Source organism: Vanrija pseudolonga, chromosome 3 (genome assembly GCF_020906515.1).
Source record: "Vanrija pseudolonga chromosome 3, complete sequence".
Lineage (NCBI taxonomy): Eukaryota > Fungi > Basidiomycota > Tremellomycetes > Trichosporonales > Trichosporonaceae > Vanrija > Vanrija pseudolonga.
Genome location: NC_085851.1, coordinates 543,951 through 567,797, shown reverse-complemented (window position 1 = coordinate 567,797; position 23,847 = coordinate 543,951). Strand labels below are relative to the sequence as shown.

Here is a 23,847-nt window from a genome sequence, read left to right as displayed (position 1 = left end):
CAGAGCGATCTCCTGGCGATGGTTTGCCGTCTGCCCACCTCAAATTGAGCCCGGAGCATCTGGTACATCGGTGCGACCAGTGGTAAACGCCAACCAAAGCTTGCCTGTCAATACAGAATGCTCAGACAGGCTGTTGGCAGGGGGCAGAGGATACAACCCGAGCCCCACACGCCGACGTGGGACGGGTTAACGGCGCCGCCCCTCCAACGTCGTGTCAAAGCGGGCTATGCTACTCTCTACCTGGTAGTAGACCCCGAGCCCGCTCAGTATAGCTGACGGAGATGAACACTTTGAGAACTCATGTGGAGCGTTACAGTCCAACAATAACCGTCCCCGTCGAGCCCCGCCACGACGCTTAACGAGCGCCGCGCTCCATCAATCCCAAGATAGCCATGCCCGCAGAAACACACTACGGCGTCGTGTTCCGACCTCCGCGGGCCGACAATGCGTTGTCTAGCCTTCCGAGAAACACACAGCGCGTTCGTATCGAACTAGTGTGGAGCTCTGCGAGACTCGGCTCGGGTCGGGTAAGACGGACGCGTCGACGTCGTCGTATCGAGGGGCGGCTTGCCCCGCGGAACTCGGCGGCGCGGGACGCTATCTACCCTCACGAGGACACGTGTATGCCGAGGACACCGAGGACACGGAGCGGGATTTGCATGCTGAGACGTGCCAACGTGCCGCCGTGCCGAGATGATGGAGCTCGAGTAGTGGGTTGTGGATGTTTTGTCTTGTTTCATTCGGCGATTGGGGTTTGGTCACTACGTCAGATTTTGGGGAACGTGGGTATGACGTAACGGCAACCCCGGCGCACAGACATCCGTCAGGAAGGAGTCAGTGCGAGAGTGCCAGTGTGCTAGTGTTATTCGCCGAGTCTCGCGTCGGCTTGCTCGCGCTGGACGTGTCTCGCCGAGCGCGCCATGATGTATTGCGCAGAGTGCCGCGGCGCCGCCGTCAACGCCGCCGCCGAGCCTCGCCGTTTTTCGCTCTGACTTGTCTCGGTGACGGACGGGTTCGGCGGGTGAATCTAATAGAACCATTTGTCCGATTAGAAAGTCAATTAGGACGCGCGGTATTAGCGGGATCAAATTCCCCCACTACCGCTTATTTCGTCGGGATGACTGCAGTCAACTAAGCGCGCGTGATAGCCGGCGAGTTTGGGGAGGGCCGTGCCACGCTGGGTATGCATGGCGGGATTTGAATGCCGCGAGTGGAGCGGCGAGCAGTGGACGGGGGCAGCGGACGCGGCCCGCTCGTGTGTCTTGCTGACGAGGAATGCAGGAGTGGGTGTGTAGCGTAGAGTGGGATGCAGTCTTGTGAGTGGGTGGTTGTTGTTTGGCTGCGACGAGTTGGACAAAGTTGTTCGAGTCGGAAATGGAAACGTCACTGGCAGTTCTCAGCCAGTGACGGAAAAGCGGGATCAAATTTGGCGGGGCATCCTGGGTGGGCGGTGACCGTAACCGGGTGATGTCCTGGCTGGGTTGTGTTCCGACAACCGGCAAAGAACAACGACGCACCTCCTTGTCCCCTTCCGCACACCTCTCTCATCTCGCTCTTGTCTTCAAAGACACAATCAGTCACGACCTCATCAACTATCCCTTCACTTAGGCCCTTGTCAAACAACTATAGCTCTCAGGCAAACGTGTATCTTCTCCCCCTGGCCAACAGCATCCTAGCCATCACACCCGCACACTCCACTCCACGTCACTTGACCACTTCCGGCGCCCGCCGCACCATCACACTCACTCCCCATCACACCCTCTTCCGACCTTGCCTCCACTACCCATAACCCCATCAAAATGTCAAGGTTCAAGATCACCCCGCAGCTGTGGGACAAGATCCACCACTTTGCGTCGTTCCCTCCCACTGGCGGTGAGTTCAGGCCTCCTCCTCCCGATTCCCGTGAATCCCAAGATGCCAAGTGCTGATCAGACGAACAGTGTCCCTCCAGCAAATGATCCTGTTCGGACAGGACCCATCGCAGGGCACGCTGCTCAAGGCGTCCCAGTTCCTGTCCGAGGAGCTGCCGATCCGCCTGTCGCACCGCGTCGTCGAGCTCGAGTCGCTCCCCGATGGCCTGAGCAAGATGCCGTCCATCAACCGCGTCAAGGAGTGGTACGCCCAGAGTTTCGAGGAGCTCGTCACGTTCCCAAGACCCAAGCTGTCTACCGAGCTTGAGGACATTCTCCGCATGCCCCCGGCTGAGTGAGTAGCTAGCTAGCTGAACTAGAGCTGTCAGCTAACCGCCAGGCATATCAACTTCCCGCGCGCCGTCCCCAATCCATCGCTCGACCCGGTCATGCACGAGGGCCCGGTTGGATCAGGCCGCACCATCAACGACCGGTATAGCCGGCACCACTCGTTCAAGTCTGGGGGCGTGCGGATGCGCGTGCCCATTGAGCGCATGTACTTCTCACCGCCGCCCGTCAATGTGAAGTACCCGCCCGAGGTGCACGAGTACAATGAGCAGTTTACGCGCCTCCTCCAGAACATCAAGAAGCGCCACGACCCGACCGTCACGTCGGTCGCCCAGGGCGTGCTCGAGTGGAAGCGCAAGGAGAAGACGGGCAGGATAGGACAGACTATCCAGGAATGGCTCGACAGGTTCTATCTCTCGCGTATCGGTATCCGTGCACTCATTGGCCAGCGTGAGTAGTCCAGCGCAGTGTTTTGGTGGCCGAGGGGCATCGCGAGATGGTGGCAAGAGGGCCCCGCCTCGCGGCCGCCGCCGAGGCGCACCTGTACCTGTCACGAGCCCCACCCCACCCCACGCCAGACCCACTAACCGTCTCAGACGTCGCGCTCAACACGCTCCAGCCCCATTCCGACTATGTCGGTATCATCTGTACCCGGGCGAATGTGCACGACATTTGTCACGAGGCTATTGAGAACGCGCGTTTTGTTTGTGAGGAGCACTATGGGCTGTTCAAGGGCCCGCCTATCCAGCTCCTCTGTCCCAAGGACCTTACATTCCCTTACATCCCCGGCCATCTGTGAGTGGAGAGAAGCGATTGGATAGCAGCCGCTAACACCGCCTCAGCTCGCACATCTGCTTTGAACTGCTGAAAAACTCGCTCCGCGCTGTGGTGGAACGCTATGGCGAGGAGAACGAGGACTCGTTCCCGCCCGTCAAGGTTATTGTCGTTGAGGGCTCTGAAGATATCACGATCAAGATCTCGGACGAGGGTGGTGGAATCCCCCGTTCTGCCCTCCCTGTTATCTGGACCTATCTTTACACGACGATGAGCGACGAGGGCCTCGAGGCGACCATCGAGTCGTCAGACTTCAAGGCCCCAATGGCTGGTTTCGGCTACGGTCTTCCCCTGTCGCGACTGTACGCGCGCTACTTTGGCGGTGACCTCCGTCTGATCTCGATGGACGGTTACGGAACGGGTGAGTGGAGCGGCGTGAGGGGCTATGACCCAGCTAACCGCCCCCTCAGATGTGTACATTTCGCTCAACAAGCTGTCGTCGAGCCGCGAGCCCCTCCCTTGACGCGACCCCAACGGCCGTTGGCTGCTCTTGCAAAACGGTCGGTGAGGGGGTAGAGCTGAGCTAGGAGCTTGCAAGAGTGGCGTGTGTGTTGAATGGTTGGTGTGAGAGAAAGTAAAGTGTTGTAGCTCGCCCCGATCTTGGGGGTTGCAATGAAATGGTTGTTACGTCGCGAGCACACGAGCGCACGAGCTTGCGAAGCGGGCGACAGGGTGAGTGGGCGGGTGGGTGGGTGTGTGAGGAGGTGAAGTTTAATGGACGAGTACAGCTGGCGACGTTGAGTGTAACCACTGGGTGGGTACTAGATACGCCTTGTTCGTCGCACAACAGCACACCCTCTCTTTCACCCCCCCCCCCCCCCCGCGGGCCCCCCTGATGCAAAGTGCCATACATGCGAATACAATAGGATGCGGGGTATCACGTCGTCGTCAAGAGGTCGAGGGCCGAGGGCAGGCTTATCTATCCCCACGCCTGGGTATTGCTGTGTGCAGGTCAGTACGAGTCAGCGACGGCACGGCCCAACCCACGAGTAGTTGACAATGAGGTGCCCCTCGGTCCCGAAACACTTGTACAGGTTGCCGACAGTGTCGTCGGGCGTGGGCGCGAACGCGCCGTTGATGTACGTGAACTGGGCGTGGGTCAGCGAGCGACGCGCGAAGCGCGGAGCGAGCTGTGTGTTTGGGCTAGCCGGTCGGCGCTCGGCCAGCGTCGCTACCACTCCAAGCCATCACCGTCCTGAGCGAGAGTGGTCGCCTCTCCACGCCAGCCCCAGCCCGCTCCGCGCCTTCCGCCAGCGCACTTACCAAGCTGTCCCCCGCCTTGACGCCCAGCTGCCCCCTCAAAAACACAATCACCGCCTGGAACTTGTTACCCGCGGTGACCTTGAACACGTTGTTCTTCATGATGGGCGCCGAGCCGATCGACTTGAAGCGGACCACGACTGGGCACGAGTGCGCGAGCAGAGCGAGTGCGCCGGCGAGGGCGGGGCGGTCGGAGCGGGGACGCGAGGGGAGGTGCGTGCGCGGGGATGTGGGTCGGCGATGAGGGAGACGAGGGAGACGCAGTGTCAGTCAGAGCTAGGTGAGGTTGTGCCGCTCGGCGCACCTGCGGTGCGCCTCGCCGCGCCTCGCACTCACCCTTTGCTGCATCCTTCGCCTTGTAACTCTCAAGCGCGGCCGCCGCGGCGGGGGGCACGCCGGATGATGTCGCTGTGGGGTGTGAGCGGCACACGTCCTGCAACTTGCGCCTCGCGCGCGCGCGATCGCCTCTCCATCGCAGCGCAGCGCGCCCGAAACCCACCGCGACTTACCTTCCAGCTGCGACATGGTGGTGTTGTTGTTGACGAGTCGAAGCGCCGATGGATGGCGTGTTGGCCACCCAACACAACACACACCACCCGACCGAGCGTCATGGGATGGTGCCACGTGGTCCACGTGGCGATGACTCCAGCCCGTTGACTTGACTCCGCCGCCCGGCCGGTTAGTGCGATGCCGACGACGTGAGCAGTGAGCGTTTAGTTGACTTTGTCGACTTTGCCATCGATACATCGCGACGACGCAACATGTCGGACAATAACGACCCACCAGCACCACCGCCAGCATCAGCGGCAACACCGGCCCCGCCACCACCAGAGACGGCCGCTCCAGCATCCAGTACCGGCGCGGACGCGGGCTCGTCGACATCCCCAGACGGCGCGTCCTCCGCCGCCGCCGACACCCCCACCCCCTCTCCATCCTCCTCCTCCATCGTGCCCACGGCAACCGCCTCGGCGTCCGCAGCAGGCGCCGCGACGCAGATCTACACGACCGCACACGAAAAGGCCGCGCGGTACGGCATGGCGCCGAAAGTCAAGCACCTGCCCGTCGCGCCTACGCCTGCGCGCGCGCCGTCGTCGCTCCCACTACTCCTCAAGCGGCTTGCATACCTCGTCGGCATTGTGCTGGGGGGCGGCGCGCTCGTCGCGGGCCTGTGGTCGACCTTCCTGCTGCCGCTGCTGCACGCGACGTACTCGGCGCGCACGGCGCTCTCTATCCCCCAGAAGGAGCGCTGGCGGTCCCTCTTGGACAGCCTGGGCAAGATCCGCGCGCTGGGCATCTACCGCCGCCCACGGGAGAGTGGCGAGGACGACAAGGAGAAGGTGCCAGCGGGCAACGAGCTCGCGCTGGTGCGCACCCGCTCGTCGCAGAAGAGCGACGGATCCAACAAGGACAAGGACGGCACCAAGCCGCCCCCGTCCGTGACCGCGGTCACTGTTACCTCCGAGGACGAGGACACGCGCACCCCGCCATCGCTGCACGCCGACCCGAGTGCGCTGTCGGCGTCGCTGCGCGATCTCGCTGCCAGCCTCGACGCGACGAACACGACGCGCACGAGCCTCATCTCCACGCTGGAGAGCTACACGTCGGGTCTGCACCGCGAGCTGTTCGTCGCGCGCGGCCTGTCCAACTCGACGTGGGGTGGCGGCAGCGCGTACGGAGGTACCGGCCGCGTCGGCCTCGGCACGCTCAGCGCCAACCTCGCACAGGCGAGTAACCCCAACGGCGGGGCAGCTGGCGCTGCTAGCGGCACCGACAGTGTGCTCGGCCTGCCGGCGGCCAAGAGCCAGGAGTGGGACGCGGTCCGCCGCGAGGTCCGCGCGATCAAGGGGCTGCTACTTAATCGGAGGAACTTTGCGGTTCCGGCAGCGGGGGGGAGGTGAGCGAGCGCCGAGGCGAGCGCCGCAGGCGCGAGGCGAGGCGTGGGTATGAGAGGGAGAGCAGGCCTGCGCGGCGGACCGGGCTGGCAGGCGGGCGGGCTGGACGGACGACGCGTAGCCACACACCATCAGTGCTCGGCTTGTCGCGATTCCGGAACACGGTGCATGTAGTTTGATACGAGGTGATGCAGTAGGAGTACACTTTCCGACAGCGGAGGGGATGCGCCTCGGCGCAAGGTCGGGGACCCCACCGAAGCGAGTCCGCACCGCGATGCCGCTGCCGCGTATTCAATCCCCCACCAACGACGACGCTCACGCACGCATGCATGCACCACCTCGGCGTGACTGGCGGGTGCTTGCCCGCCTCGGCGTGCGTGCGACTGCGTGCTCGGCGACGGGGCCAAACAAGGCAAGGTGGTGACTGATGCGGATCTCTGGCTCTGACTGTACGGTTTGTCATCCGGCGTCGGCGACGCGCGACGAACCGACCCATGACGTGCTGTCGAGGTTGCCCTCCACCGTCCACCGCTGAGCGTCATTCATAAGCCCCTCGCTGCTCCTCCCACTGCCCCCCAAATGCCCTCGTCCCCCATCACCCGCCTGCAAACAATCCAAAGAGTCATCATGGCAGTCCCCCTCGGCACCGTCGACATCCCCCCTCCCCCTCCCCCCGCGCTCGGCCCGTCCCAAGCCGGCACCGTGGCCGGCCAGGGCGCGCCCAAGATCCACCTCTACACTGGGGCCACGCCGAACGGGTACAAGGTCTCGATCCACCTCGAGGAGCTGCGCGCGGCGTACCCCGAGCTGGCGAAGGGCGCGCTTAGCTACGACGTGTCCGCGATTGACATCTCGACGAACGCGCAGAAGGTGAGTTGCGAGAGCGGCAGCGAGCGGCGCAGCCGCGAGCTGGTCGCGGTGTGCCTTCCCTCGGCGTGATGCCGCCCATTGGCCCGCGTGCTCGCGCTGACGCGCTCGCTCGCTCGCCAACAGCACCCCTCCTTCCTCAAGATCAACCCCAACGGGCGCATCCCCGCCATTGTCGACGACAACGCCGACGGCCACAACGTCTTCGAGACGGCCAGCATCCTGCTGTGGCTCTCGGAGAACTACGACCCCGAGCACAAGTTTTCGTTCGCCGACGCCAAGCTGCGCTCCAAGGCCCTCAGCTGGATCTTCTTTGCCCATGGCGGTGTTGGACCCATGCAGGGCCAGGCGCATGTCTTCTTGTGAGTAAGCCCGAGCCGAACGGGGGGGGGGGGGGGGGGGACACAAAGGTTGCGAAGGTTGCGAGCGTTGCTCTTGAAGGCCGAGTGCCCTGATGTCGCTCGTTACGAGGCCACCTCGCCCACACCCACGCCCGCGCACTTGCTGACGCTCGCGTGCTCTCTCTAGCCGCTACGCCCCCATCAAGATCCCCTTCGGCATCAAGCGCTACATCCAGGAAGTGGAGCGTCTCTACAGCGTGCTCGAGGACGGCCTCAACGCCGGCGCGGGCGAGTGGCTCGTGGGCGACAAGTTCTCGATCGCCGACATCAACGTGTACCCGTGGGTGCGGAGCCACTTCTGGGCCGGCGTCGACATCCGCAAGTTCCCCAAGCTCGACGCGTGGGTGTCGCGCATTGCCGCGCGCCCCGCGGTGCAGAAGGGCCTCGAGGTGCCCAAGAGCAGCCGCGGCGCCGTGACCCAGGAGGAGAAGGAGCAGGCGTACGCCTCGGCGGCCGAGTGGATCGCCAAGGCCGACGCTGAGCTTGCTGCGCTTAAGAAGTAGGACAGTTGACAGAGTATAGCAGAGAATGCAGGGTGGTTGGCAGGTCTCACTGACAGCGACGCTGGCAGCTGATATCACGTACTGAGCACTGTCCTGACGGAGCTCACATTGTCCAGGGCTATCTACACTGTATTTACACGTCTCTCCTACAGCGCCGCCTCAGCAGAGGTCACATGCACGAACGGCGCCGTGCTCAGGCGCAATAGCCGTTTGGACCATAGCGCACGTCATCATCATCGTCGCTGGCGTCGCTGTCGAAGTAGATGTAGTCGGCGTCGTCGTCGGCGTCGTCGGCGTCGCCGTGCCAATCGGCGTTGCGAAATGCCGTGTCCTGCGCCCCTCAGCTTCGGCCCCAACCCACTCCCCGCCCTCGACAACACCTACCACCACCTCCACGTCCTCGAGCCTAGGCCGGCGGCTCCCGTCCCTACGGCGCACATACAGCGTCGTGTGGGTGAGCGTCACCTCGTACCCGTCGGTCCACAGCTTCTCAGCGATCGCCGCGGCCCCGGTGTTCTTCGCAAGCGCGAGGTCGTCGCGCAGCTGCGCGATGGTGCGCTGCGCGGCTTTGAGCGCGGTGTAGGCCTTGAGCAGGGCGCACGCGAGGCCGAGGGTGATGAGGCAGCCGGCGTGCAGCTTGCACTTGCTTGTGAGGGGTCCGAGGGCGGGGTCGACGGGGATCGCGAGGGCGGTGGCGACGAGGGCGAACACGCCGAGGACGAGGACGAGCATTATGAGGATGCAGGCACTGCGGGCGAGAGCGTGGAGCGGGTGGTGGGGCATGACGGGCTGGGGTTAGCCCCGCTGAGGGGTGGACTTACCTTGCGCTGCTTGTTGGCGGACGTGGTGGAGATTTCTGCTGCGCACGGGAGCGTCCACTCAAGTGGTGTTGGGTGGGACATGGTCATGATGAGGGGTATGGGATTGAGAGTGAGCTGAGGCGGCGGTGATACTTATACCACCTGCCTGCCCGACGACGCAGCGCGCCCCACTCGCCTCGCCCCCACTCGCTCGCATGCCGACGCATCGTGAGAGTGCGAGTGTGGGTCCGTAAGTGTTGTGTGGTGTGTGTGTGTGTGAGGACTCCTTTCCCTTGCCACAGGTCAATGTTATGGCTGAGGGCGGCGGGTGGCTGTGCTCGCGCTGACCAGTGGCATGCATGTTTACGACTAAGAGGGTAGTGAAGCGACGAACACACTAGACAATGACAACGACCACCCCAACAGCGTCTAGATGCTGTAACCGCTGACCTCCTCTTCCTTGTGCTCCTCCTCCTCCATCTCCCCCTCCTCAGGCGCCGCTTCGGGCACACGGACAAGTGGGGCCGTCGCCTTCTCCGAAGCCGCCGCAGCGGTGGTGCCGACGGCCCCAACTTTTGCCATCTCGCGGCCAACGACGACCCCGAGCGCGGCATACTGCGCGCGCCGGCGCTCCATCTCCGCGGCAGTGGGCTGCGGGGACGTGGTCTTCGCGGGGCGGAGGACGGGGCTCGGCGCGCGGGTGTGGGCGGGTGTGTGTGGGTGGCACGTGGGGCCAGGGTGCGGCTGCGCCGCTCCCGTGCTGGCGATGATGGCGCCCAGCTGCTGGAGGACGCGCAGCGTGCCCACGTCGCCTGCGGCGTTGGCCCCATGCCACAGCTGCCCGAGCAGCCGCTGGGCGCGGTTACGGTTGCGCGCGTCGCGCTCGCCGTTGGCCTCGAGCTGCTGGCGCAGCTCGGCAATCTTGTCCGCGTCCGCCGTCGCCTGCGTCTCGGACACCCAGCTGGCCGTGCGCAGCTCCGCGACGGCGTCGACGAGCGCAGCGATCTCGCGCGCGTCCGCGTCCGCCTTGGCCTGCGCTGCTGCGCGCGTGGCACCGGCAGCGTAGTACGCCTTGTCGATGGCGTACGCGTCGTCCTTGTGCCGCGCGTCGCAGGCGAGCTCGGCCGCCGCGAGGCGCTGCAAAGCGGCAGCGTCGGCCTCGGCGCGCGCCGCGGCCGTGTTGGCAGCGGCGCCTTCGAGCTCCTTGACCTTGCGCCAGCGCTCCTCGGCCTTGGCGTTCGCGGCCTGCATCGCAGTGCGCAGCTTGGCGGCCGCGGCCACGTGCTCCGCGTAGACCTTGTTCGCCTGCTCGCGCGCCTTGCGCTGCACGTCGCTGAGGTGGTTCCGGTCCGCGGCCTCCTTCTTCTGCGCGGAGAGGAGCTCCTCGCGCAGGCGCGCGGCGACCCACGTGTCGGGGTGCGGCTTGGCCGCGTCGGCGCGCAGCTTGGCGATCACGACCGCGTCGGTCGCCGCCTTGCCCTCCGCCTTGAGGGCGTTGTTGCGGAGCTTGTTGATCTCGGCCACGTCGTCGTGTGTGGCCTTGCGCAGGCTGTTGAGCTTCTCGTGGAAGTACGTCGCGTGCGCGTCTGCGTCGCTCGCGCGCGAGTTGGCCGTCAAGAGGGAGTACAGGACCGCAGCGCACCACCCGATGTCTGGTGTCAGCTTGCACGCGCTGCGCACTCACTGTACGCTACGCGGAGCCACGGCACGCTTGGAGCGGACGACACGTCGTATGCCGTGTGCAGGACCGTCCACGCGAGCGGGGCGTACACGACGACCAGGATGGCGGAATCTGGGTTGCGCTTGATCACTGCCAGTGGTGAGTGGTTAGGCTTCATCGTGGTGGGGTGGTGTGTTGGATGGAGAGGTGAGTTGAATGACGGCGCCGGTACTTGTACCCTCGGTGACGGGGGGCGCTGACTGACATGCAGGACATGCACACCCTCGATTCGTGTGTGGGAGGGTGCGTGTGTGCCGGCGAAGGACTCTCCTCATTATGTGTGGGGCATGGGTGCGTGGTCAAAGCGCTGTCATTCAACTTGTTCGTGGGAGTGTTGTGTGTCGTCCACACAGCGGGCGAGCGGTGCCCGACGGTCAGTTCCACCAGAGTGGTGGTGCTGAAGGAGGACAACAAGGCATATGCTCGTGCGAGACCGATCTGGTAGAATGCATCCTGGCAATGCAGCTGCGACTGGCGACATGAAAGCTACCTAACGACGATGAGCGGACAGGTAGCGAGGCGGCATGAGCAGACGCGACCGTCATGCTGCTCTGCGGTTGGGACGTACTGTGGCGCACATTCATCGTCGGTGTCCGTCTCCGACTCCGTCTCAACCACAACGGCAGCAGCACCAGCGGCGAAGTTGGCCTCGGCCTTCGCGCCGGCAGTCTTGTGCGCAGCATGCCACTCGACGGCGCCAATGGCGAGGGCGAGGGCAACGGCCCACCAGCGGTCTGGGCTCGTTAGTCTAGTACCACCTACACAACGCTCGACGCACTGCCGTTGAACCACATCCCGAGGGGTACGCCGACCACGAAGAGCGTGTACAGGTGGTTGATGATGCGGTTCTTGGTGGTCTGGGGGTCAGCTCGGACATTGGTGGGACTCACGTCCATAGTGGTGGTGGTGGTCATTGTGCCGAGGTTGAGGTGGTAGGTGCAATTGGAAGAGAAAGCGAGTCAAGCTTCTCTTTATGCCCTCTGCCCCGACGCAGCGTTGTCCCCAACTCGCACCATCCATCCAGACGCGTCGCCTCGTGTGTGGATCAGTGTGTGTGGCGCCTTGTGTGTGGCTGCAACGACATCGTGCCTCATCCGCATAGGCGCACCATTTGCCTCGCCCGTTGCATGGGCTATGCCCAAGGCGAGCCGTAAGGCCACGGCGCATGAGAGTGCCGGCCAAAACGATTCTCATGACTCGATACCTAAGTTATCGACGATTCGTGCCCCAAGCCAGACGTCACGCTTCGCACACCTCGCCCTCCTTCTCAGGCAGAGAGTCAGGCGCAGCCTGCCCCTCCAGAGCGGCATCAGGAGCAGGCAACTTGACCACAAGCGAGATCCGAAGGGGGGCCTCGAGCTGATCGCGGAGGGATGCAATCTCAGCGCGGAGGGACGCAATCTCTTCCGCCTGTGCATGCGCGCGAGCAGTCTGATTAAAAATGAGCTGTGCGTCGTTTATGGCCGCTTGGTGCAGTTGTGCAATGAGAGCGAGGGTCGCAGCGCGCTCTTCCGCGGCTTCTCGGCGCAGTTGGGCAATAAGCTCGAGGTTGGCGTTGAGCGCCGCCGCGTCTTCGACGGCCTTGGCGACTTGCTTCTGCGCGCGAGCGACGTGGTCGGCAATGAGTCGACTGTCGTTCCCGGCCGCTCGGCGCATCTGGGAGATAATACGGATGTTCTCGCTGTGAACCAGCCCACATGCGGTATCGGCGAACAGAAGCGCGAGTGCGATGGTCGTAAAGGGGTCTATGAAGAGTCAGCGTGGTGGCTGGTACATAAGCGCAGACACGCACTGCTCGCCAGGAACCCCATGGCTGCGAGGGTGCCCCAGGCCAGTAGCCTGTACATTTCGTTCATGAGCTCGGGTCCCGGGGTGAACGTCATGGTCTGGGATTGTCAGCTGGGGACATCATGTGCGTGACTCACGTCCCAGTTGATTGTGGCCTTTCGTGCCATGGTTGGTCGTTATGGCGGTGTGGGCGGAAAAGAGACACGGTGACCTCCATGCGTGGTCAACACGAGGTTTCGGCGGAGTCACCCCCTCGCACCTGTGTCTCTTCAGAAGCCTCGAGGGCGTGTCCGTGAGTGTGTGTTGTGTGCCTGTGTGTGTGTGGCGGTGTGTGTATGTGGTATTTTTTGGGGGTTTTTTTCCGAGTGACCCGGCGCGCGAGGCCAGGCCGCTCGACATGCAAAACACGACAGCAAAAGCGACGGCTGTTGACCCACTTTGGATCGAACCTCCGCCCACTATCATAGTGATTACTCGTGATGCGAGGTGAGCTCTCACTACATTTCGACCTCCGCGTCTGCCCGCGGAAGCTGCTGGTTGTCCGCCAAACTGGCTTATGACCTGAACCCCCACTGCCCTCGCTTTAGCGTTTCTTCGCTTTTCATATGGGCCAGAAATTCATTGGCCGACTCGAGTGCATGACACGCAGGTGCATCACTACCCTCGCAAATCTACCTACCCACCAACGTCCTGCATCGAGAAGCTACAACTCCCGAGGAACGCAAACAGTGGACGACAAAGGAAACCCCACCATTAAGTCTACTCTGCTCATGTACGCCTTTCAGATATCGTAGCCAGGAACCTCTCCCTCCTCGAGCGTGGAGTCTTGCCCTATGCTCGCCGAGTCATCAGCGACCTGCCCTGCCTCTGAGGACACGACATCAGCGGGCGGCGAGGTCTGCGCAGGCACGTTGCGCATACCCGCCTGGGCAGCCTGCGCGAAGTCGATGCCGCCGGTATAGAACTTGGTGTGGGCACACGCCTTGAGAGCGTGCTCCAACTGCGTGGTCGAGATGGTGGGAGCCATCACACCGGGCTGGTTTGCCATTGGACGCACGCTGCCCTCCTCCTGCACCTTGAGTGCGAGGCGCATGTTGCGCAACTCGGACTCGTAGTACGCCTATAGGGCAGCCTGCCCCTCCGCCTCGCGGAGTGCCTTGTCCTTCAGCACCGCAATGATGTGCGCGTCGTCCACGATGCGGTCCACAGCCTCCCGCAGCTTCTCGTTCAGCCTGGCGATCTGCGCCGCGTCCATGTCGGCTTGCTTCGCGGCGGCGTGGAGCTTGTTGTGAAGCTTGGCGATGCGGCGCGCGTCCGCGTCGGCCATGGCGTCTGTGACCGCGCGCTCCCCAGCCATGGTATTCTCGGCAACCGACCAGGCGACGCCTTGCGTCACTACCAGCCCACAGAACCAGGCGGTTTCTGGCGTCAGTCACGTCCGCAGCATGCCGACGTACTCGACTTGAAGAGCCACCAGATGGGCGGGCCATCCCCGAGGTCGAGGTACCCAGCCACCAGGGCGAGTATCGCGATGGCTGTGCATAGTGTGCCGATAAAGATGTTGGCTGGATGCTGGATGGGATGTTAGCTCGTTCAAGACGGGCTCGGGGGCGTCCCGCTTCCGTGTGTGGCATGGTGCCCGGTTGGTGTGGCGGTGTCGGTGCGGTGGTGGGTTGGGGTGGATGAGAGAAGAGACAGATGCACCTGATACTTATGCCAAGTGTCTGAAGGGAATGATGGGGGTGGTCGTGTCATCTACTCGCACTCCATCTTCGAGTTGGGCTTGTTGGGGGTGCGAGTGGATTGTTGACGGTACTGTGTGTGGCGAGTGTGTGTGTGTGTGTGTGACACCGTGCCCCGTGGTGTGTCCTGAGTTCGTCGGATAGAGTGCGAGAAGAGCACTGGTGGTTCAAGGCTCTATCATATAGACTCGTTTCTGTGCAATTCTAGTCACAGCGTCGCTCCCCTGCAGATTAAGTACAGGCGGCATATGTACAAGGGTATGTACGAGATCATTGTCATCACGAGTGCATGTAGCTACTGATGATATGCCGCCTAGCCAGATCATCCCCAGACCTCCTCCTCCAACGTCACGTCTCTCCGCCCCTCCTCCCTTGTCAATCACAAGTCGCACCCATTCACAGCCGGCTCAAGTGTCTCGGACACCTCCAGCACGTCAGCAGCCGACTGCTCCTCGGATAGCTCCGGCGGGGGCAGCGCCGCCTCCACCTCGGCGGCAGACTCCTCCGGCACCTCGGTGGTGCAGCGCGATTCCCCTCCGTCCGAGCTAGCGGGCATGAGGTCGGCGAGAATGGCGTCGCGTTTGGCGATATCGAGTCGGAGGTCTTCGATCTGGAGGTTCTTCTTGGCCACCAGGGCATAAAGGTTGGCAAGCAGCTGCTCCTTGTCGTCGGCGTGGGTACGCAGCTCGGTAATCAACTGCGCGTCGGCCTTGGTCTTTGACCCGGCGGCGCGGACTGCGTCCTGCAGCTCGGCAATCATGCGTCCGTCCGCCTCCGCCTTGGTCCTGGCGTTGGTCCCCTCCTCACGCAGGCGAGTGATAACCTGCGCGCTTGCCGCGGCACTCTCGGCGGCCTCGCGGGTGCGATTGTTCGCCTTCCAGATCTCTGTGTCATGCTCCTTGGCGTACAGCTTGGCCATGTAGAGATCCTCTTGCAGCTTCGCAACGTCGCGCGCACTCAGTTCTGGCTTCTGCTTTGCGCACTTGATCTCCCAAGCAAGTTCGTCTTGCAGCTTGGCAATCAGGGCCGCATCCACCTCCGCCTTGTCTGCTGCGACGCGCTCCCGCTCCTCCGCGGCGCGGACGTCCTCCCGCAGCTTGTGGATCACGCGCCAGTCGGCATGGTGGACGGCTTTACACTCCTCCGCGGCCAGACGCTTGTCCACCTCCACTTTGGCTGCTGTTTCGAGCGCGGCCTGGCGCAGCTGGTCACTCTGGCGAGCGTTGGCCTTGGCCTTGGTCACCCAGATGGCCAACGTGGGGGCCAGTATGACTGTGAAGAACCAGCCCGCGTCTGAGGTTAGCCTTCTCCGTTGTGACGCGGACTTACATGTCGTTAGGAGCCAGGTGACGAGGGTGGGGGTGACGACCACGGCGAAGCAGGTGGCGCTGATGTATGCGAGCAAGTTGATGGGGCGGTGGGGCGTCGATATGATCTAGGGTAAGTGGCTGTCAGTGTGGTGAGAGAGACCTACCGCGTCGGCGGACGCTGTCTTGCGCCCTGCCATCGCTGGTGGTGGTAGTGGAAGAGTATGTAGTTATGTGGGTGAAGTGGGTATGAGCGACATGCGCCTGGTACTTAAGCCTGGCACTTGTGTGCGTGCAGCAGTGTTGCTGCACGCACCCCCTCGCTCCCCTCGCCTTTTGTGTGTGTCACGGTGAGTGTGCACACAATGTGTGTGCGGTAAGTGCGTGCGCCACCCGCCGCTCCGCTCGGGCTCATGCATCTGGCCTGACGTCAGTGAGCGCTTGCAGAACAGACTGAGCTCACCTATACATTTCGTTTGAACCACACCTCTGGTTGAGCAGAAGGTGTCGTCTTGGGCCGGCTTTTGGTGTTGGGGTGATATGCCACAGCGAGTGCTGATGTGAGACTTGCGCCGTTCTTACGCCTCTGGTGAATTGTCAGTTTCTCCGGCTACTCATGACTCACTGGACGCTTCAATCGGCTCTACATCTCATCATACAGGTCGTAGTCGTTGGGGGACGAGGTGGTCATCTCAATTGGTCGGCGTGAAGGGCAGGGAGGCGTCACGATCGTTGTTCTGACCCGAGAGCGCTGTACGGAGACGGCCGAGCTCATCCTCCTGGCGGTTGATGATGTTGCGGTTCGCGCGTGCGAGAGTGTAGTAGTCCCTACGCCACTTGATAACCTCGGCCTTTGCACGTTCTTCACTGATTGTCGAGTCGTAAGCTATGCGATTTAGGGCAAGGAACACGAGGAGGACGAGGACGAGGACCCATCCGGGAGTCGAAACGTTTGACGAAACTAGCCACCAGGTACCTCCAACGACTGGCCACCAGACGAAACGGACGAGGCGGATGAGCATCATAATCGCAAGGATGCCGAATTGGCAGGTGAACTTGAGGGAATGAACGAGCGCTATGTTTGCAAAGATGAAAAGTTGGTAGATGGTCTGGACAAATAAACCCAACAGGACGAGCCTGTGAAGGGCAAGGTCGAGAGGAAGCTGCTGTCAGCTCTTGATCTGCGGAGACTCACTTCAGCCATGGGAGTGCAGAGGTTGGTAATGGTGGTGGACTTATTGGTGATAAATGGGTATTGACTTATTGGTGATAAATGGGTATTGAGACAATGGGCAAACGATGTGCACTGGTGACAGCCAGTGGTTTGATGAGGGGATGGGTGCCCCGTCCCCTGCCAACGCGACACGAATCATGATCGCCTCCAGTCTGCTCGACCCCCATCATCAGCGTGCCCCTCAACGACCAGGAGATTGAAAGAGCCACGGGCTCAAATGTGTGCAACATCTAATAGGAGCTCCCGGCTCATGCATCTCACTGACATCGGTGAGCCCTTGCTCAACCAAGACCTCACCTATACAACTGAACTCAAACCCCAGGACGGAGGCGCGACGCTACCGACCAGTATCTGAGCGCATCACCTCCCTCACGCGGCCCAAGGCGACTGGGGCGCACTGTAACGTTGTCGTGCAGGGCGTCCTGGCGTTCGAAAGCAATCACACTCTCCAGGCGCACGACCTCGCCTCTCAGGACACGCACCATGTCCTCCGCCACGGCCTGATCGGCGCGCACGAGGCGCAGCTCTTCGGCGTACGACGCGCGCATGGCGCAAAGGAGGACTGCGGCGAGGAGGGGAATGAACGGCGGGAGGGACCGGAGGTTGAACAGCGCCACCAGAAGGAGGATGAGCGCGAGAGTTGCGGGCAGGGTGTGCAGCTGGGGTTGGGGTTAGCTGGTTGGGCTGGAGACGCACCTGGGTCTGGGGGAGCATGCTGTGGTGCTGCGGGTTGGTAGACTGTGGTGGGGCAGAAGGCATTGGCCTTGCCTCGTACTTATGCATCCCAGGCTCCATACTGGTCTTGGTGTACACGGCGATCTCTAAGACCTTCTTTGTCTCCGTGTGGAGGTGTGCAGGAGGTAAGGTCACCACAGTAGAGGGGCTGCATGAGACAACGGCGTTCACATCCTTCTGTGGCGCATGGCACCGTCAGTTGCAACAAAAACAGCCGATCATTTGGGCACCACCATGACCATTGTGCACGGTATTGTCATGCAACCGTCGCACCACTCCAAAGGGAGGGCATGGTCCGTCACCAGACGAGAGCGATACTTCCATTCATGCGGGCCCGAAGTTCTCAACTACGCCGGTCTCCCGCCAACGCCGGAGCACTTCTCCAGCCCTCTGTACTAACTCATGCCGCTCCGCTGCCCGAGCTACCACTGATCCCGGAATTACAGCTCTGTTCGAAAGGGAAACAGGAGGAGCGGGGTGCTCTGGTGTGGTGCGACCAGGGTACGGAGGGAGTGGTTCATCTGATGCGTCTGTTGTTTGGTCGTCTGCGGAGTCTTCGGTCCATTGCGTGCCTCCGTCATCAGAGGGGGTACCCTCGTCTTCTGTTGACGGCGTGTCGTCGGCATCAGACCTCGCGCGGTTACTAGCAGGTGTCCTTTCCTCGTCACGCTCGTCCTCGGGAAACCCTTCAGCTATGATCTCGTCCATAACTCGAAAAGTGTGCGCCAGTCCACGGTCCATCTGAGTGAAGAACCGATCGCGCTCCGCATTCACCGCCACCGCAGCAGCAGCGGCGTTCTCCGCACGCAGCTCATCCTGAAGACGACGATACGTCGAGCTCAAGTGCTCCCGAGCCATTGAGCGGAGGTACCACATAACGGCGGCGAACATGAGGAGGAGGTTGAGGACGAGTAGGATGGCCAGGTGGGCGCTGTACGACTGGGGTCAATGCAGCGGGGGTGGAGATGTACCCCCTCTGTGTGTGAGTCCATGGTGAGTGTGGTGAGGGGTAGCTGCTGGGAGTGGTTGAGCTGGTCGCTTGACTTTGTGTTCTCTGAAATACCCTTCAGATGCCTTCACATGGCGCGAGAGATAACGGGGCGAAGTGCCAGGCTGGCGAAGTAGGAAGCGTGAGGCGCTTGTGCTGCCTTTCTCAAACAAAATCTGCTGGAAAGATGTAGTAGCGGCTCAACGGGCTCGATACCCCTATAACTTCGTCTTCAGCCTCCCGACCAGACAGCGGGTGCATCCAGGACTGCGTGGTGGCTGTCGTTACACACGGATGTGGCCTCCAAGGCTTCGAGGACGCTGCGGAAAGTGATCAAGCTTCAGGAAGGGTCGGTCCTGCCCGGTGAGCCACCCAACGGCCCCTCGGACCGGCTCCCGTTCCACGTGGTGCACATGGTACGGACCGCACTCCGCCGGCCCGTTGCCGGCATGATTGACCCGCCGTGTTGTCACATAGCCAGCAGCATATATTAACCCGTCGCCGTTGCCTAGGATGTTGTTTCTCCTCACTACTACTCATACACGATGGCAGCGCCGACATTCCACGCACGGAGCTTGACAGAGCTCATCGCTCTCCGGGCTGGTAGGTGCGCCGCCCGGTACACCGCTGACGTCAGACACACAGCCCGACGATCCGGCCGTGCACACTGGCATACCCGAGGACGCGAGCCGTTTGCAGACTTTGACGTGGGTCTGCCTGGGCAAGGAACTAGCTGACGATACGCAGATATTCTGATATCCAGCGCGCGGTCGACCGCCTCGCAGCGTACTATGCACCGCTGGCACCTGTCCCCGTCGAGGGCCAGGTGCCCCGCGAGCAGGTGGTCGCCGTGCTCGTGTCCACCGCCGTCGACGAGTCGCTGCTCGAGATCGCGCTCGCCAAGCTCGGCCTCGCGCCGCTCTTGTTGTCAGTGAACAACTCGGTGTCGGCCATTGCGCACCTGTGTAAGATCACACGCGCGAGCCACCTGATCTACGGGCCAAAGTTTATCGAGACGGCACACGACGCGCAGCACCTCCTCGGGCAGGAGGGCATCAGGCTCGACATTACCGAGGACAAGCGGTTCCCCCTCTGGGGTAAGGGGGGCGTGCGCGAGGACACGATCGAGCCCTTCCCGGCCCGCTTGGCCCCCGACGTGGAGAGCAAGCGTACCTGTGTGATCCTACACTCGTCTGGCAGCACCGGCTTCCCCAAGCCAGTGTACATCACCCACTATGGCATGATCGCCAACGCGGCCAACAGCGTGCCCAAGACGGGCTTCAGTGCGCTCCCCCTTTTCCACGGCTTCGGACACTTTAGCATGTGAGTATGGCAAGTGGTGGCCGGCACTGATGGCAGCTTCCGGTGTATCTACCACGGAAAGGCGTTCACCCTCCTGCCCCCACACCTGCCCATCACGGCCGACAACATTGTTCGGACAATCGCAATGTCCCCCACGCCGCCGGTGCAACACTTCGCCGTTCCATACGTACTCAAGCTGCTGTCAGAGTCCGAGGCAGGGACCAAGAGCCTCGCGGCGATGGAGACGGTGTCGTATGCCGGTGCCGCGGTACCCGACGACCTTGGCGACCGCCTTGTTGCGGCTGGGGTACCTCTGATGTCGGTGTTTGGAACAACAGGTGAGTGTGCTTGCTCGAAGCCCCGCTGACAGGTCAGAAACAGGCGCGCTCATGTCGTCGAAGCGAGACTACGCGACCGACAAGGCGTGGAACTGGGTTCGCGCAGAGGGCCTCGTTTCAAAATACATCGAGCTGGTGCCCCATGGTAAGGGGACGTTTGAGGTTGTTGTGCTGGACGGATGGCCGGCCAAGATCATGTCCAACCGCAAGGACGGTGCCTACGCCACTAAAGACCTCTTCCTGCAGCACCCAGATCACCCGTCGTGGTTCAAGTACATTGGTCGACTGGACGACACGCTCACACATACGCTGGGCGAGAAGACCAACCCCGTGCCGCTGGAGCTTGCGATCGTAAGTCCATCAAGCTGCCCAGCCGCTGACGTGCAGCGTGGCAACTCGCGTCTGATCCAAGAATGTATCGTGTTCGGCGACGGACGCCCCCACACGGGCTGCCTGATCCTGCCGTCGGACGAGGGCGCGCCGCTCGCCGCCGAGAGCGCACGCAAGTTCCTCGAGGCCATCTGGCCCGTCATCGAGGAGGCCAACTCGCACGCGCCGACGCACTCACGTATCCTGAAGGACATGGTCGCGTTCCTCAAGTACGGCACGGAAATCCCTGTCGCGACCAAGATGAGCATCCTCCGCCCGGCGTGCTACTCCAAGTTTGCCAAGCACATCGACTACGTCTACGAGAAGTTTGAGAAGGGCGGGAGCAACAAGACAAAGACCAAGGTCACGTACACTTCGCAGAAGGAGATTGAGCAGTTCCTACTCGGCAAGGCGGGCAGGTTCTTCGCGGGCGGCTCACGACAGTATGCTTTGACGGAGGACAGCGACCTGCACGAGATGGGCGTGACTTCGCTCCAGGGCGCTCAGCTGCGTAACGAGATCCTGAAGGAGTACGACCTCGAAGGCGCAACCCTCGGCACCAACGTCGTGTACGAGCTCCCGACGATCAAGCAGCTCGCGGCGCATGTCGTCGCGCTGGCCACTGGACAAACCCGCGCTCTGGACGAGGAGGAGACGCCCGAGGCAGCCGAGAGCGCGCACAAGATGATGCTCGCCATGGTCGAGTACTGGTCCAGCATGATCAAGAAGCCCAAGACCTACGTCCCGGCCAAGCAGGGCAGAGTCGACCCGTACCAGGCCTTGCCGCGGACCATCATCCTGACAGGAGCGAGCGGCGCGCTCGGTGCCCACCTGTTCTGCCTGCTCAAAAAGCTCTTCCCGAAACATACCTTGGTGTGCTTCATGCGCTCGGGCGGCGAGGACGCCATGCGGGATTCCCTCCGTCTCCGAGGCCTCGCCCACGAGAACCTAGGGGGCAGGTTCATCGACGTCGACTATGCCAAACCCGACTTTGGCATCAACTCGACCGACTACAACTACCTCGCTGCGAGCGTCGAGCTCATCCTGCACTGCGCGTGGCCGGTAAACTTCTCCATGACGCTGCCGAGCTACGAGCAGCAGATTGCGGCACTCGTCAACCTCATCAACCTCGGCACCCAGGGCAACCGGAGATCCCCGCCCCCGGCGTTCGTGTACATCTCGAGCATCAGCACCGTCGCCGGCCTGCCAGCAGACGACATCGTGCCTGCCGACTTCCCCGCAGCGCCAGAGCTCGCCGCGCCGATGGGATACGGGCGGAGCAAGTGGGTTGCGGAGCACCTCGTGCGCGAGGCAGGCAGGAACCAGCCCGCGGCGGTCATGCGCGTCGGCCAGCTCACTGGCGACCTGACCTGGGGCTTGTGGAACTACACCGAGGCGTGGCCTCTCCTCTTCCGCTCGGCGGAGACGTTCCGCGCGCTCCCGGTGCTGGAGGAGCAGCCGCAGTGGCTGCCCGTCGACCAGGCGGCGGGCATCATCGTGGAGATTGCGTCGAGTCTCGTGCACACGCAGCGGGGCAAGGCCGGCGCGGCGGTGTTCAACGTCGTCAACCCGCACGCTGGGAAGTGGGACGACGTGCTCACTGGCCTCGAGGAGGCCGGCGCGACCTTCATCCGTGTCAGCCCCGAGTTCTGGCTCAAGAAGCTCTCCGAGTCCGACACGGACCTCGAGAAGAACCCCACCCGCAAGCTCCTCAAGTATTACCAGAAACGGTTCGGCACCGGCGCCAAGCCGCGCAAGCCGGTCAAGTTTGACCTGCGCAGCGTCGAGCGCATCAGCCCGACGTATGCCCGCCTCAAGCCCATCGATGCTGCACACGCTGAGCGGCTCATGCAGTCGTTGATGTGCTTCAAGTGGGACCCGAACAACATCCCAGAGGATCTCGTGGGGGAGCACTACGTTCCAAACTACCGGCCCACTTAGTGGGTGATCGTGTACTATCTGTAGTGGCTATAATGCACTTTTGTATGATCTGACCTGGAGGTGGGCGGGCCGCTGTGTCGGCAGTGGGCGGGTGGACTGGGTGGCGGTCCTGCCATGTGTGTCATGTCCGTCAAAGTGCCGCTTGTCTTGCGAGACTGGGAATGACATGGCTAGCTCTGATGCTGAGCGTGAAGCCGTTGGCAGTACGATGTCCACCTCCCGCGGCCGTCGGCCCCATCGTCGGTTCCAGCACGCACCACCCGATGCGCAAGGGGCGGGCAGTCGAGTTCATGATGCTGACGCGCGTCGATAACGCGGTTATCATCGCCGCGCACACGCTCATCGCTGACCAAGTCTCAGTTCGGTGCACCGTCCGCTCAGTCTCCGTCGGCGAATCTTGCCCTACTGCCCGTCCGTTGCCCGGCGACTGAGGCGCGACTTGGTGGAACTCGAAACGTTACGGCACATGACGTCGGACATGACGTCGGAGAACGGAAGTCACCAGAAATCCACCTCATAACGCTGCGGACACGATATGTTCCCAGACGATGGTGGGCAAGATATAAGAGGGGAACGCGCGGATGTAGGCTATGAGGAGCTTCATCCCTCAGCCCGCTTCACACCCATAATGCCAGGCGCCAACCCGCACAACTACGCCCTCGAGCCCGCCGCCCAGGCGTTCTGCGAGGCGACAGCCAACCCGCCGTTCCTCTTCCAGCTCCCACCTGCCGACGGGCGCAAGGCCGTCGACGACGTGCAGAACTCGCCGGTGAACAAGCCCGACGTCGACGACAAGTGGATCGAGGTGCCCGGGCCGAACGGCAGCGGCACCGTCCCAGTCCGCATCGTCAAGCCCAAGGGCGCGAAGGGCGTGCTCCCCGTCATCCTGTACACGCACGGCGCGGGCTGGGTGTTCGGCGACGCGCACACGCACGACGTGCTCGTGCGCAACCTTGCCGTGCAGACGGGCGCGGCGGTCGTGTTCCCCGAGTATGTGCGCGCGCCGGACGCGCACTACCCCGCGCAGAATGAGCAGAGCTACGCGGCCGCCAAGTGGCTCTTCTCCAAGGGCGGAGACGAGGGGCTCGACACGACCCGCGTCGCGATCTCGGGCGACTCGGTCGGCGGCAACATGGCCATCGCGCTCATCCTCATGGCGCATGAGCGGCGCGAGTTTGCGTTTGCTGCCGCAGGCCTGTTCTACCCCGTCTGCGATGCCAGCTTCGACAGCGCGAGCTACAACGAGTTTGCGGAGGGCTACTTCCTCGCGCGGGACGGCATGAAGTGGTTCTGGGACCAGTATACTACAAGCGAGACGGAGCGCGCCGAGATCACGGCGTCGCCGCTCCGCGCGACAGAGGACCAGGTCAAGTTCTTCCCGCCCACGCTGCTCATCACCGCCGAGTGCGACGTGCTCCGCGACCATGGCGAGCAGTTTGCCGCCAAGCTCCGCCGCGCGGGAGTGCAGGTCACGGCCACGCGGTACGGCGGCACGATCCACGACTTTGTCATGGTCAACTCGCTGCATGAGACGAATGCGTCCAAGGCGGCTATTGCGCAGGCGGCCCACTTCTTCCGGCAGGTGCTCAAGGTCGAGTGAGGCGGGAGTGTGTATTATGTATTACGAA

The 23,847-nt window shown here is 62.6% G+C and overlaps 11 protein-coding genes across 11 annotated transcripts; 5 read left to right on the top strand and 6 right to left on the bottom strand.

The window, feature by feature from the left end:
* Positions 1-1,533: 1,533 nt before the first annotated feature.
* Positions 1,534-3,664, top strand: pkp1 ([Pyruvate dehydrogenase (acetyl-transferring)] kinase, mitochondrial). Its single transcript, XM_062770303.1, has 6 exons — positions 1,534-1,872; positions 1,941-2,205; positions 2,251-2,648; positions 2,795-2,993; positions 3,041-3,393; positions 3,443-3,664. Exons 1-6 carry the CDS (start codon positions 1,800-1,802, stop codon positions 3,493-3,495), a joined length of 1,341 nt encoding a protein of 446 aa, XP_062626287.1. The 5' UTR covers positions 1,534-1,799; the 3' UTR covers positions 3,496-3,664.
* Positions 3,665-3,865: 201 nt separating this feature from the next.
* Positions 3,866-4,830, bottom strand: ATG12 (Ubiquitin-like protein ATG12). Its single transcript, XM_062770302.1, has 5 exons — positions 4,802-4,830; positions 4,629-4,700; positions 4,296-4,432; positions 4,020-4,120; positions 3,866-3,973 (listed from the first exon to the last, which is right to left on the bottom strand). The coding sequence occupies exons 1-5, from the start codon at positions 4,815-4,817 to the stop codon at positions 3,952-3,954; spliced, it is 348 nt and encodes a 115-aa protein (XP_062626286.1). The 5' UTR covers positions 4,818-4,830; the 3' UTR covers positions 3,866-3,951.
* A 223-nt stretch (positions 4,831-5,053) lies between these two features.
* On the top strand, positions 5,054-6,190 carry LOC62_03G003764 (uncharacterized protein; the record flags this gene model as incomplete). The annotated part of the gene is made up of 1 exon (XM_062770301.1): positions 5,054-6,190. The coding sequence occupies one exon, from the start codon at positions 5,054-5,056 to the stop codon at positions 6,188-6,190; it is 1,137 nt and encodes a 378-aa protein (XP_062626285.1).
* A 573-nt stretch (positions 6,191-6,763) lies between these two features.
* yfcG_0 (Disulfide-bond oxidoreductase YfcG) lies at positions 6,764-8,004 on the top strand (the record flags this gene model as incomplete). Its single annotated transcript, XM_062770300.1, has 3 exons — positions 6,764-7,054; positions 7,178-7,413; positions 7,580-8,004. 3 exons carry the CDS (start codon positions 6,764-6,766, stop codon positions 7,953-7,955), a joined length of 903 nt encoding a protein of 300 aa, XP_062626284.1. The 3' UTR covers positions 7,956-8,004.
* Positions 8,005-8,111: 107 nt separating this feature from the next.
* LOC62_03G003762 (uncharacterized protein) lies at positions 8,112-8,687 on the bottom strand (the record flags this gene model as incomplete). The annotated part of the gene is made up of 2 exons (XM_062770299.1): positions 8,112-8,286; positions 8,340-8,687. 2 exons carry the CDS (start codon positions 8,685-8,687, stop codon positions 8,149-8,151), a joined length of 486 nt encoding a protein of 161 aa, XP_062626283.1. The 3' UTR covers positions 8,112-8,148.
* A 497-nt stretch (positions 8,688-9,184) lies between these two features.
* On the bottom strand, positions 9,185-11,389 carry LOC62_03G003761 (uncharacterized protein; the record flags this gene model as incomplete). Its single annotated transcript, XM_062770298.1, has 5 exons — positions 9,185-10,407; positions 10,440-10,565; positions 11,054-11,209; positions 11,254-11,332; positions 11,366-11,389. 5 exons carry the CDS (start codon positions 11,387-11,389, stop codon positions 9,185-9,187), a joined length of 1,608 nt encoding a protein of 535 aa, XP_062626282.1.
* Positions 11,390-11,714: 325 nt separating this feature from the next.
* On the bottom strand, positions 11,715-12,430 carry LOC62_03G003760 (uncharacterized protein; the record flags this gene model as incomplete). The annotated part of the gene is made up of 3 exons (XM_062770297.1): positions 11,715-12,220; positions 12,268-12,361; positions 12,401-12,430. The coding sequence occupies 3 exons, from the start codon at positions 12,428-12,430 to the stop codon at positions 11,715-11,717; spliced, it is 630 nt and encodes a 209-aa protein (XP_062626281.1).
* A 614-nt stretch (positions 12,431-13,044) lies between these two features.
* Positions 13,045-15,512, bottom strand: LOC62_03G003759 (uncharacterized protein; the record flags this gene model as incomplete). The annotated part of the gene is made up of 6 exons (XM_062770296.1): positions 13,045-13,383; positions 13,435-13,685; positions 13,721-13,835; positions 14,406-15,298; positions 15,335-15,440; positions 15,480-15,512. The coding sequence occupies 6 exons, from the start codon at positions 15,510-15,512 to the stop codon at positions 13,045-13,047; spliced, it is 1,737 nt and encodes a 578-aa protein (XP_062626280.1).
* Positions 15,513-16,004: 492 nt separating this feature from the next.
* On the bottom strand, positions 16,005-17,260 carry LOC62_03G003758 (uncharacterized protein; the record flags this gene model as incomplete). The annotated part of the gene is made up of 3 exons (XM_062770295.1): positions 16,005-16,475; positions 16,945-17,205; positions 17,243-17,260. The coding sequence occupies 3 exons, from the start codon at positions 17,258-17,260 to the stop codon at positions 16,005-16,007; spliced, it is 750 nt and encodes a 249-aa protein (XP_062626279.1).
* Positions 17,261-18,770: 1,510 nt separating this feature from the next.
* nps10 (Adenylate-forming reductase Nps10) lies at positions 18,771-22,278 on the top strand. The gene is made up of 6 exons (XM_062770294.1): positions 18,771-18,872; positions 18,907-18,976; positions 19,017-19,592; positions 19,629-19,909; positions 19,947-20,260; positions 20,297-22,278. The coding sequence occupies exons 1-6, from the start codon at positions 18,815-18,817 to the stop codon at positions 22,217-22,219; spliced, it is 3,222 nt and encodes a 1,073-aa protein (XP_062626278.1). The 5' UTR covers positions 18,771-18,814; the 3' UTR covers positions 22,220-22,278.
* Positions 22,279-22,847: 569 nt separating this feature from the next.
* On the top strand, positions 22,848-23,819 carry MIMI_R526 (Putative alpha/beta hydrolase; the record flags this gene model as incomplete). Its single annotated transcript, XM_062770293.1, has 1 exon — positions 22,848-23,819. The coding sequence occupies one exon, from the start codon at positions 22,848-22,850 to the stop codon at positions 23,817-23,819; it is 972 nt and encodes a 323-aa protein (XP_062626277.1).
* Positions 23,820-23,847: the final 28 nt, after the last annotated feature.

Coding starts and splice junctions, on each gene's coding strand:
- pkp1 (XM_062770303.1), top strand. CDS start 1,800: ATGTCAAGGTTCAAGATCACCCCGCAGCTGTGGGACAAGATCCACCAC. Junction 1,873..1,940: donor GTCGTTCCCTCCCACTGGCG/GTGAGTTCAGGC, acceptor TCAGACGAACAG/TGTCCCTCCAGCAAATGATC. Junction 2,649..2,794: donor CCGTGCACTCATTGGCCAGC/GTGAGTAGTCCA, acceptor TAACCGTCTCAG/ACGTCGCGCTCAACACGCTC.
- ATG12 (XM_062770302.1), bottom strand. Junction 4,433..4,628: donor GGCGAAGGATGCAGCAAAGG/GTGAGTGCGAGG, acceptor ACTCGTGCCCAG/TCGTGGTCCGCTTCAAGTCG. Junction 4,121..4,295: donor TCAAGGCGGGGGACAGCTTG/GTAAGTGCGCTG, acceptor ACCCACGCCCAG/TTCACGTACATCAACGGCGC.
- nps10 (XM_062770294.1), top strand. CDS start 18,815: ATGGCAGCGCCGACATTCCACGCACGGAGCTTGACAGAGCTCATCGCT. Junction 18,873..18,906: donor GCTCATCGCTCTCCGGGCTG/GTAGGTGCGCCG, acceptor CGCTGACGTCAG/ACACACAGCCCGACGATCCG. Junction 18,977..19,016: donor AGCCGTTTGCAGACTTTGAC/GTGGGTCTGCCT, acceptor GACGATACGCAG/ATATTCTGATATCCAGCGCG.